We start from the raw sequence: 11841 nt of genomic DNA on the forward strand, positions 1-11841 counted from the left end.
TTTCATTCATTTTTACATTTCATTTTAATGGCGACCACCACAATATGTTGTTCAATTGTGCAGGGACATTTTTTCCCCATTTGTCTTGAATTTACAAGCCATTTTTGTTCATTTTGGTGTCATTTTTGCCACAAGCCACTGTAATGTTAGCAGATACGGGGCTGTTGAGAAAACTGTTTTTTTCTGCCAGTTTATCCACCTTTTCTTTAACTCGGAATTAAGCCTATAGGTGAGTCTTCTGATTCATTAGCCGCTATAGGGAAATAACAAGAAAAACAATGTGCAGTAACCTGTAAAACAGTTTGCACTAAAAACCAGTGTTCATAAGATAATATGGTAAGACACCAATATGCAAAATCAAGCAGCAAAACAAGCTGTTTTGTACAGCTAAAAATAGCTGAATGCGGATGAGACCAGAAACAACACCTATAACATTTACAAATGGCAGTGCCCACTCTTACGGGAAGAAAAAGGTGGATAAAGCATGGGATTTGGGAGGCACTGAGGGTGTGTGGCTCTCCAGTAGGCCTGCAGTTAATCAGCAATGTGTTTGTAGGCATCTGACAACTAGCTCTAGCAACTAGCGAAAGATAGTGACGTCATAAAAAGAGGTAAGTGTAAAGTATGCAAAATGAATACTGTACCACAGGGTGATTGGAGACAAATATGTGGAAAATAAACTAATTATTTAATTATTGAATCAAATATTTATATAATTATATATTTATAAATGTGATTAATAAAGTAACAGGTGGTGTCACAGACAGTATCTAACAGTATTAGGGCAGGCATAACCTTAACATATTTTCTTATGTGGTAAATTGCTGTCACCACTAGTTTTTACACAGGATGTCCAGGAACATGAGTACAAGGCATAACAGGAAATTGCATTCAGATCATAAATTAAGAAAAAGTATAATTCAGTTTTTTTTTCTTCTCCAGCTATTGTTGTGCATGCTGACATGGCAGAACCATTGCTGGGAAGAGGGAATCAGTCTCAGTGATTTAGGAGGTGACAGCGACTATACAGTAGGTTTGACTTCTTCCAGGCAGTCTGGTGTGAACAATCATTGCGTAGTATACCGAAATGATCTGTGTTCCTCAAATGCCCAAACCAAAACACATATTCACATCAAAATTCACAAAATCAAGCTGACTAAGACTTTCGATAATTGAGCAGATGCCTTCTTTCCAATGAAGTCCTGTGACGTTAGTGTTTCAACAGTTTTGAAGAAAGAGACATGTGACAGGATGTCATTGTGATTGGAACAATCGGACGAGTTTAAAGGGCAGGTCTGCATGAGCAAATGTGAGACTGCAGAATCTCAGCCAAAGACAGAGGATGACACTGGAATGAACTTAGGAGAAGCACAAACTATATTTTGGATCAAGATGAAATTAATAACAGTAGTTATTTTGCTCGTATTACATCTATCAAGCTGCTTTGCACAATCAGGTATGTCTTTTTTCTTTAATCAAACAGAAAAAAGAATGAAAATAATAATCATACTTTTTGTTGTTGCAAATATTACGCTGTAGCACATTGTAACTGAATGCTGCATAATCATCAAATGTTCTGCAGGAGGAAACTTTCTGATATATAATGTGGATTATAACAAATGCATGACCAGCACTCTGGAACGGCTCGTCACCTGCGACCCATACAGTAACGCACAACAGTTTCGCTGGACTACTAAGAATCGTATTTTGAACACTTTCACAAAGAAATGCCTTGGAGTAGGAAGTAAAACAGTGGGTAAAAAACTGCAGTGGCTGATTTGTCAAGATGACAATGTTCTGCAAAAGTGGGAATGCCACGGTGATAAATTGCTTGGCCTGAAGAACGAGTCTCTGTACCTGGCCGTAAATGACAATGGTGTGCCTGTGATCTCTAAATCCAATGGAACGAAAAGCAAATGGACAATTCAAGGAACAATAAACAGCATTTGCTCTAAGCCTTATGAAGGTATGTGCCTTAATGTGTCTATCAAAGTGACAATGCGTTGTTTTTTCCTTTCTATGCAAATATATGTTATTCAATCAACCTCTTTTGTCATAGCTATGCGTTCCTGGCCCCTGGATGCAATAACAAAAAAGACATAACACTGAATTTATTTATAAAAAATGAATTACTGTACACTACCAGTCATAAGTGTTTGAACAGTAAGAGTTTTAATGTTTTTTTTAAAGTCTCACCAAGCCTGCTCACCAAGCCTGCATTTATTTGATCCAAAATAAAGCAAAAGCAGTAATATTGTGAAATATTTTTACCATTTAAAATTGCTTTTTATTTAAATATATTTTAAATTTAAATTTATTCCTATGATCAAATCTAAATTTTCAGCAATCATGATTGTGATCCTTCAGAAATCATTGTAATATGCTGATTTGCTGTTCAAAAAACATGTATTATTATTGTTTACATCAATATTTAAAACAGTTGAGTACATTTTTTTCAGGATTCTTGGAATAGAACGATCCAAAGATCAGCATTTTAAATCTATCTAAGCTTTTGTAACATTATACACTACAATTTAAAAGCTTGGAGTATAATTTTACTTTATTTTATTAATTGTATTTTTTGGAAAGAAATGATAGAAACTAATACTTTTGCGTTAAATTGATCAATAGACATTTATATTGTTACAAAAGATTTCTATTTCAGATAAATACTGTTCTTCTGAACATTATATTCATCAAAGAAACCTGAATAATTCTACTCAGCGTTTTTTTCTGCTGGAAATTATAATGATTTCTGAAGGATCATGTGACTGGAGTAATGATGCTAAAAATTCAGCTTTGAAATCACAGGAATAAATTACAGTTTTAAATATATATTTAAATAGAAAACAGTATTCTGATTAGTCAATTGCTGCATCAGTATTTGAGTATTTCCTAATATTTGAGTGACCAGGTAACTCAAATGACTTTGTCACATTGGGACCCACTGTCTAATTTCAGGTAGTTAGCAACTGGTTTGTTAGTGTATACTTCCCTTAATCCCAATGCAATGTGAGTACAAAGTGATTTCCAACACTAATCAATTCAATTCCATTCTGCAGATTGTCTAATCAGCCTGTGCTATTTAATATTTACCTGAATGATTAAATTAATATTTTTTAAATTTGATTGCAAATGTTTGTATGTAATGCTTTTGCGCATAATCTGATCATTTCACCAGCACTATAAATGATAATCCAAGTGTTCTACAAACTCATTTTATTTTTACAGAATTGTACACCACTGATGGAAATGCATTTGGGCGCCCATGCCAGTTTCCTTTTCTTTATGAGAATAAATGGTATGCAGATTGTACCACAGTTGATGAACACAATCAACGTCTATGGTGTGCTACTGAGACAGACTACAGTGTTCATCAGCTGTGGGGCTACTGCCCAACACGTGACAGTAGGTTTATTTCCCATTCACTTTACAGTTCAAATGTTATCTGCATGAGAAACATGAATTCTTTAAGACTACAACTGTTACTGAAAACTAAACTAATAATATATATTCTAACAATGAAACACTGACTTGTGCATACTGATGATTTGCAGATGCATTCTGGGCCAAACATCCTCTGACAAACGTTTATTACCAAGTGAATAGTAGGTCAGCCCTGACATGGTACCAGGCTAGAAAGAGCTGCCAGCAGCAAGGTGCAGAGCTGCTGAGTGTCTCCGAACCTCACGAACACACCTTTGTAGCAGGTATAGTCCAATTAAAGATTCTCAGAATGGAATTGTTCATTATTACATGTACTAATATAATATTGATGGATGTCTAGAAATATCCAGAGAATAAATAAAACATTAAAATTGCCTTCTAGGAATCGTTCAGACGTCTCATAGTGAACTATGGACAGGACTGAATAAATTAGATGTAACCAGTGGGTGGCAGTGGAGCAATGGACAGCCGTTACGGTATCTGAAATGGCTCAGTGGTAAGACATACACTAGTTTTATTTTCAGGGAACAAACAACCCTGCTGGAAAAACAATAGAACCCATCACAGAAATTCTAATACCATTACAAACCATCAACTTTGAACAAACAAAATCAGCATTCACTAGCTAATTGAGCATATTACTTGACTAAAATGATCATTTCTTTCTTTGATTAAGGATACCCAACCACACAACCAGGCTACAGTTGTGGTGTCCTGAAAAATGCTTTTGGTTCTGAATGGTCAAATGAACCTTGTTCTGAAAAACATGGATATGTCTGCCAAAGAGGCCATTCTGTCCCTGCTCTTCCACCAGGTAGGCTTCCCATTCATTCTTTCTTTCATATAGCAGGGCTTCTGTGGGACTGGAATTAGTCAAGCAGTCTCAGAAAAAAAGCATATTTTAAAAAAAAACAAAAAACAAAAAAGCATTATTCAACATGGAAGTAAGCCTATCCCTGCTGAAAAAACCAGCATATGCTGGTAAGGTATGTTTTGGTGCTGGGATGCTGGTTTTAGCTGGTTTATGCTGGTCATTTGCTGGTTCATGCTGGTCATGTTGCTGGTCAAGGACCATCATAAACCAGCAAAGGACCAGCTTAAACCAGCAAAGGACCAACATAAACCAGCTAAATCCAGCATCCCAGCACCAAAACATACCTAACCAGCATATGCTGGTTTTTTCAGCAGGGATGGGTGAGACTTTCGGTTAATTAGCCGCAATAACCAGAAGAATAACAACACGCAGTAAACGATAAAACGGTTTGCACTACAAACCAGTGTTTATAATTAAGCCATTACATTAAAATAATATGGTAAGACACACCAATTTGCAATATCAAGCAGCAAAACCAGCTGTTTTGTACAGATAAAAATATCTGGACGTGGATGAGACCAGAAGCCCGACCCATAAAAGTTACAAATGACCGCGACTGTTCTTATAGGAAAAATAAGGTGGATAAAAAATATGTCTCATATTTCACTCTTTTTGATGGGTTTTGAGATTGATTACACCTCCTGAGGTGCTAGCATCAAAAAGTTCAGTTGGTAATGTGTTATCTTTGTCTTTTTGGACAGTGTTGAACACTGGCTTTTGCCATAGCCCTTGGATTCCATATTCAGGCAACTGTTATCTCCTTCATCGCAACAAGAAAACATGGCTGGAGGCGCGAGACTCCTGTCTGCGGGAAGGAGGAGACCTCCTAAGTATTATCAGCAAAGAAGAGCAAAGCTTTGTCTTCACACAGCTTGGATATTGTACGCTTTAATGATTAGAATACTTCTTTAGAATTTAGGTATATAAGTCACCCCTGAATGAGGTTGCTAGTCAATCATCTACATCTCTATTCTCAGCAAAAACAGACGAGCTGTGGATTGGTTTCAATGACCGTAAAACTCAGATGCTGTTTGAGTGGAGTGACCAATCTAGCGTCCCGTTTGCCTCATGGGAGGTGAGGGAGCCAAGTCACAGTGCTGTCCATGCAGAGGACTGCGTGTTAATGAGAGGAGAGGTAGGAAGTCCTCTTAAATTGTAGTTGCATAGTTTTTCTCATAGCATTATGGGTTGCTAAACTGACATTTTGCGTACTGTTTCTCATTTAGGAGGGAAAGTGGGCTGATGATATTTGTGGGAAAAAGTATGGATTCATCTGTAAGAAGGCAACCAGCTCTAAAGCCTCAAATAATGACACAGTTGTCACAAGCCCGGGATGCAAAACAGTATGCATTTGTAATCATAAATGTTGTAGAATTATGTACTTTGGTTGTGAAATGTATTTACTGACAGCTGTCTTATTTTCTGAAAAGGGTTGGACTAGGTATGGATACTACTGCTACATGGCAGGATCCGAGACCAAGACCTTTGAAGAAGCAAAACAGATGTGTCAAAAAGCTGATTCTCAACTGGTTGATGTTTCATCCAGGTCAGATCACTTCTTCAGTTACAAGCTTTCTGTTCTCTCTTTTTTTTTTTTTACATCTTCACAGGTACAGTTGAAGTCAAAAGTTTACATACACCTTTCAGAATCCGCAAGATGTTAATTACTTTACCATAATAAAAGGGATCATACAAAATGCATGTTATTTTTTATTTAGTACTGAACGGAATCTATTTCACATAAAAGACGCTTACATATAATCCACATAAGAAAATAATAGCTGAATTTATAAAAATGACCCAGTTTAAAAGTTTTCATATCTTAATACTGTGTTGCTATCTGAATGATCCACAGCTGTTTTTTTGTGATAGTTGTTCATGAGAACCTTGTTTGTCTGTTGTTCTTTAGAAAAATCTTTCAGGTCCCACAGATTATTTGGTTTTTCAGCCTTTTTAACAAGAACTGTATGACTTCCATCTTTTCACACTGAGGACAAATGAGGGTCTATTACAAAATGCAACTATTACAGAAGGCAGGGCAGTACTAAATGAAAGAAAATATGATATTTAGGCAAAATAAGAAAAATTTACATATCTTCATTCTGTTCAAAAGTTTACACCCCCGGCTCTTAATGAATCGTTTTTTCCTTCTGGAGCGTCAGTGAGCGTTTGAACCTACTGTAATAGTTGCATATGAGTCCCTTGGTTGTGCTCAGTGTGAAAAGATGGATCTCAAAATCATACAGTCATTGTTGGAAAGGGTTCAAATACACAAAAATGCTGAAAAAACAAAGAATCTGTGGACTTTTCTGAAGAACAGCGGGCAGTTTATTGTTCAGGACAAACAACAAACTCAGGAACAACTACAACTATCGCTAAAAAAAACACAGCTGTGGATCATTCAAGTAACAACACCGTAGGATCAAGTGTATGCAAACTTTTTTCAACAGGGTTTCAACTATTTCAAATTCAACTATTTTTTTCTCTTGTAAATTATTCATCTCTTTCATATTAAATATCTCATTCAGGTCAGTACTAAATTAAAAATGACATGCATTTTTTATGATCCCTCTTATTTTGGTAAAATAATAAACATTTTGCAGATTCTGCAAGGTGTATGTAAACATCTGACTTCAGCTATATTTAGGAAACATGCTTAGTTCACATAATTGTTTCTCCAATGGACAGTTATTCTACTCTGAAAATGTGCATTGTGTTTTGATCCCACCACTAGTTTAACCAATAGTATTTTGACACCCTTGGTTGCCAGTTGATGAAAAACACAGAAAAACGAACTGGCAGTCATGGGCAAGCTACTTTGAAAATGCAGTGAGCTAAGATAACAGTTACTCTTCAATAAATGAAGCTTAACTACACTAAAGCTACAGCCTTGGGTAATGGAGCAAGCTAAGCTACAGCATACATCTAAGCTGTTTTTTTAAATTTCATTTTTCTATTGAACCAACATCATACCAAGTCAATGCTCTCTCAGTGATCAATTAAATTGTCATACAGGCATACAAGTTCCATTTAATTGTTTATTCAACCACTCTTCCAAACCAATTTGGCAACATAAATCTGTATCATATACATTGCTGAATTTATCTCATATTTTGGGGGGTTGAATTCTTTCTTGAAAAAAAATAAAAAAATAAAATAAATAAAAAATGGCACCAGTTTCAGAATATTAAACAAATAAAACAGGGAAAACATGAAATTTGTAAATAAAATTATTTGATACATCTTATTGAATAACAAGTCTATATATGAATGGGTGTTCGTCAACTGATTGCATGTCGTCAGAGTTTACAGTGTTGAAAGCTTCGTAAAAAATAGCCTAATGGAAGCGCTGTAGATTTGCTGTATAGCTACTAAAATATGACACAAAAACAGCACTTTAATTTACTGCCGCTTTTGAACAAAGATAGTGATTGATTTCATGAATACAGGAGCCTGTTTTTTGAATTGTCAGAATCTATAGTACATAACAAATACAAAAATAAAACATGATGAGAAAAATAAAACAAAATGAGATCCGTAGCAGTCATATTTCCGATTTGAGCTTAAAGGTTGTATCAGCGATTTCTAGCCTGAAACATAAAGTGTCAAATTCAGCTGAGCTTTCTTCACGATCCGCTCGCTGCCTGCCCCATAAATTGTCTGTGAAAAAACCGCGTCTCTCTGGTCAGCCTAGGGTCCGAGATATGCCAAAAAAACTATCTGCGCTACCAGCCTTTCCACAAAAAACAAACAGTGTTCCAACCAATCAGCGTCAGGGGTTTGGTGTTGTTATCTCGGACCCTAGGCTGACCAGAGAGACGCGTTTTTTTCACAGACAATTTATGGGGCAGGCAGCGAGCGGATCGTGAAGAAAGCTCAGCTGAATTTGACACTTTATGTTTCAGGCTAGCAATCGCTGATACAACCTTTAAAGTATAGAAAAATATATAGCTTGTAGCTTTTGTTGACGCTACCGCGCTACTTGATCAAAATAATAGCTTAGCTACTGAAAAGCTATTTGATTCAGAAAACAGCGACGCTACCACCACGCTACTGAGAAATGTAGTTAAGCTAGTAGCGTCACTACTTGTAGCGACGCTCAGAGATTGCCCGACCTAAAAAGCCTCTGCATCCATCTAAAAAGCTCTATGACCACAAGCATATTAAAACATAGATAAATAACCTCAAAAACTTGCAGTGTACATTTCATTGGCTTCCACTGTCAGCTGTTCTTCTTCCTCTTGCGTTCGCAGTCTGACGGTGCGTTCACACTACAGCGTCAAATTTGGAGAAACCCCTGTCTGCAGCCTGCAGATCGAGGCGGGGCTGAATCTGGGGCGGGGCTGCACGTGTCACCCCGCCCACATGCCTTCTCATTGGTTGTAGGTAAATTAATAATGTCGAGATAACGTAACTTCCACAACTCATCTCATTGGTGGCAAAGTAATGACGCTGAAAACATTATGGAGTTAAGGGAAATGAAATAGCAGATAAAATAGCAAAGGAAGTTACTAAAAATAATCAAATTGATTTTACAGTTAGTATCAGTAGAACAGAAATTAAGAGTATTATTAAAAATAAATTAAAGAAACAATGGCAACAACAATGGGAAGAAAATAGGAAAGGACGATGGTTTCATAAGATTCAAAGGAGAGTGGGAGAAGGTGTACAGGGAGGAGTAGGCCAGAAGAGACAATAATATCAAGGCTTCGGTTTGGACACACGGGATTAAATGGAACATTACTGAAAATAGGTAAACATGGCACAGGGAAATGTGAATATTGCGGGCATGAAGAAACAGTGGATCACGTCATATTAGAGTGCAGAAAATATGAAACTGAAGACAATTGACCTTTTGCACAGAGCGTAATATGGAATTACCCATATAACCAAAAGATGGCAGAGGATTATTTATTATGCAGCTGCCTTTTAAACTCCCTATATTTTTCAAGACGTCTTGCTTTTCGATTTATTATAAAATTACTAGTATAATAAATTGTAGTACTTTTACCGTCCTTAAGTATATTGTATAGGAAGTGCAGAAAATCATTAAACTCACACACAAACAGCCTATAAGGGTGAATTATTTAAATACTAATATATAGTTCACTACAAATGCAATTAATAATTGTGGTATAATAATTAAATAATGCTCTCAATATGAATCGATAGGAATATGAAATATTTAATAAAATTTAATAACTACATCTTTTAAGTTTTATCTTGAACTGTAAAATCTATTGAATAGCCTATATTTAACCAATACTTGTCAGATGTTTGTCCGGTTATTACTGCAAATAATAGCAATGAATCTCGCATATTTAGCCGATTTACTCGCCTATTTTTTAAACTGGCATTTGTCATTCTTGAAACGGTATACATGGACGTTTGGTCCTCTTAGACAAACAACACTTTTCTTCGATTGTGAGTGGATTATGTAGAGAAAACGAAAAAAGTACGCTCATATTACGGCACAGTACAGTTGACCAGAAATGACTTAGCTGGCTTGACTAAACAAGGAAGTAATCCGTGCATATGGTCAATTAATAGCGAAATCAGAAGAAATGAAAATATGTTTCAATTTAGTAGATATACTTCGGGAAGGGTCAACAGATGGTTATAGGGTGTTATTTCAATTTCTAAGAGAAATTAATGTATTTGAGCACAGAGGACCCAGACTGCTGTTTCGCGTGTCACTATTAGATCGGGAGGGAGAATCAGAAATAACTGTTAACATTATTATCTGAAATAAATAACAGTGAAATTCATTCATGTGTCGTCATAATTCATTCATGTGTCATAAATGTTTGTATTTATAAACAACTCTGATGTTTAACAACCCTTTTCTATTTATTAATTTAATAACATTAGGATAGTGGATACTCTTGCTGAGAATTTTCCAAATTTATGTATCTTATTAACAATTAAGACAATAATAAAAAAAAAACTGTAAATAAACACCACTGGTTAACATTTTGATTTATAGTCACGGATTGCCAGAAATGGGATAACTAAACAGCGGAAAGATGTCTTGCTTGTAAATGTATGTAACCTTGGACCACAAATCTTAATTGAGATTTGTACACATCTGAAAGCTGAATAAATAAGCAAAGGATCAGCCTTTGCATAAAACGTATAATTCATAAGTTTCCAACTGCTGCTTGGCAGCGACGTCAATCCATTTCACTAACCAATGAGATGAGTTGTGGGAGGGATGTTGCGCCGACGTCATTAATTTACCTACAACCAATGAGAAGGCATGTGGGCGGGGCGACACGTGCAGCCCCGCCTCGATCTGCAGGCTGCAGACAGGTGCACTTGCAAATTTGCGCTCAGTGCCGCTGGCAACGCTACAACGCCACTGCTTTGGGGTGTGTCAAATTTAGGGCAGAGCACGCCTCTGAAAAACAATGTTACACCTATTTACGTCCATTGTCTTCTTTTAACGGCGGTTCGCAAACTAAACTGTAGCGTATACTAACAACATGCAAAGTACATTTACTTTTGCGTGACTTTTTCAATAATATGTGATTTCAGCTCAGTAATCCACCAGTTTCGGAAACACGCGTCATAGTCTTTCCTTGCCTACTTCTCACACCGATTGGTTGTCGCCCAGCGTTTGCGCTCGAGATTTGCATAGAGTTGAGGAATGTCCAACCTTTGACGCTCTCAGCTGCTCTCAACGCCTTCTTCGCGCCGCTTCCAATCCCAAAATGCACCACGCGACCGTTTACGGTCAACTTCCACATGAATGAATTGAAAACGCTCGCTTCGCCCCGCTCACTACGTGCACCGTGACGGTGCGTTCACACTACAGCGTCAAATTTGCGCTCAGTTATGGCAAGCCAAAAGGGTCAGAATTACGTTATAGATGAAACGCGTTTACATACAAACACCGTTAAATACGGCGTTTTAAACAGCATTGGCGCCGCAAAATACGCTGTTGTGACTATAAACGCCGTAAAAAAACGCGCGAAAATATGGCAAGCCAAGAGGGTCAGAATTACGCTATAGATGAATCGGTTTACATACAAAACGCCGTTAAATACGGCGTTTTAAACAATATTGGCGCCGCAAAATACGCCGTTTTGATTACAAACGCCGTAAAAACGCGCGAAAATACGTCAATGACGCCGTATTTGACGGCGTTTTGTATGTAAACGCGATTCATCTATAGCGTAATTCTGACCCTCTTGGCTTGCCATACTCAGTGTCGCTGGCAAACGCTACAACGCCACTGCTTTGGGGAGTGTCTAATTAGGGCTGACACACCTCTGAAAAACAATGTTACACCCTATTTATGTTCCATTGTCTTCTTTTACGGCGTTCGAAAACTAAACTGTAGCATATAATGAAAACATGCAAAGTACATTTACTTTTGCTTGACTTTTTCAATAATATGTGATTTCAGCTCAGTAATCACCAGTTTCAGAAACACGCGTCATAATCTTGCCTTGCCTACTCTTCACAGTGATTGGTTGTCGCCGGCGTTTTGCGCTCGAAATTTGCATACAGTTGAG

General features: G+C 37.0%; 1 protein-coding gene across 1 annotated transcript in view; it reads left to right on the forward strand.

Annotated features, from left to right (window-relative positions):
* The first annotated feature begins 1330 nt into the window (after positions 1 to 1330).
* mrc1b (mannose receptor, C type 1b) overlaps positions 1331 to 11841 on the forward strand; it is a 26107-nt gene continuing 15596 nt past the window's right edge. Inside the window, exons 1-10 of the mRNA XM_073849646.1 lie at positions 1331 to 1456; positions 1583 to 1966; positions 3232 to 3408; positions 3558 to 3710; positions 3830 to 3943; positions 4124 to 4261; positions 5023 to 5202; positions 5299 to 5456; positions 5548 to 5664; positions 5752 to 5867. Of these exons, the coding sequence (XP_073705747.1) occupies positions 1354 to 1456; positions 1583 to 1966; positions 3232 to 3408; positions 3558 to 3710; positions 3830 to 3943; positions 4124 to 4261; positions 5023 to 5202; positions 5299 to 5456; positions 5548 to 5664; positions 5752 to 5867 (1640 nt within the window). The 5' untranslated portion in view covers positions 1331 to 1353. The remainder of the gene's footprint in view (positions 1457 to 1582; positions 1967 to 3231; positions 3409 to 3557; positions 3711 to 3829; positions 3944 to 4123; positions 4262 to 5022; positions 5203 to 5298; positions 5457 to 5547; positions 5665 to 5751; positions 5868 to 11841) is intronic.

This window comes from Garra rufa, chromosome 10 (genome assembly GCF_049309525.1).
Source record: "Garra rufa chromosome 10, GarRuf1.0, whole genome shotgun sequence".
NCBI classification, from domain to species: Eukaryota; Metazoa; Chordata; class Actinopteri; order Cypriniformes; family Cyprinidae; genus Garra; species Garra rufa.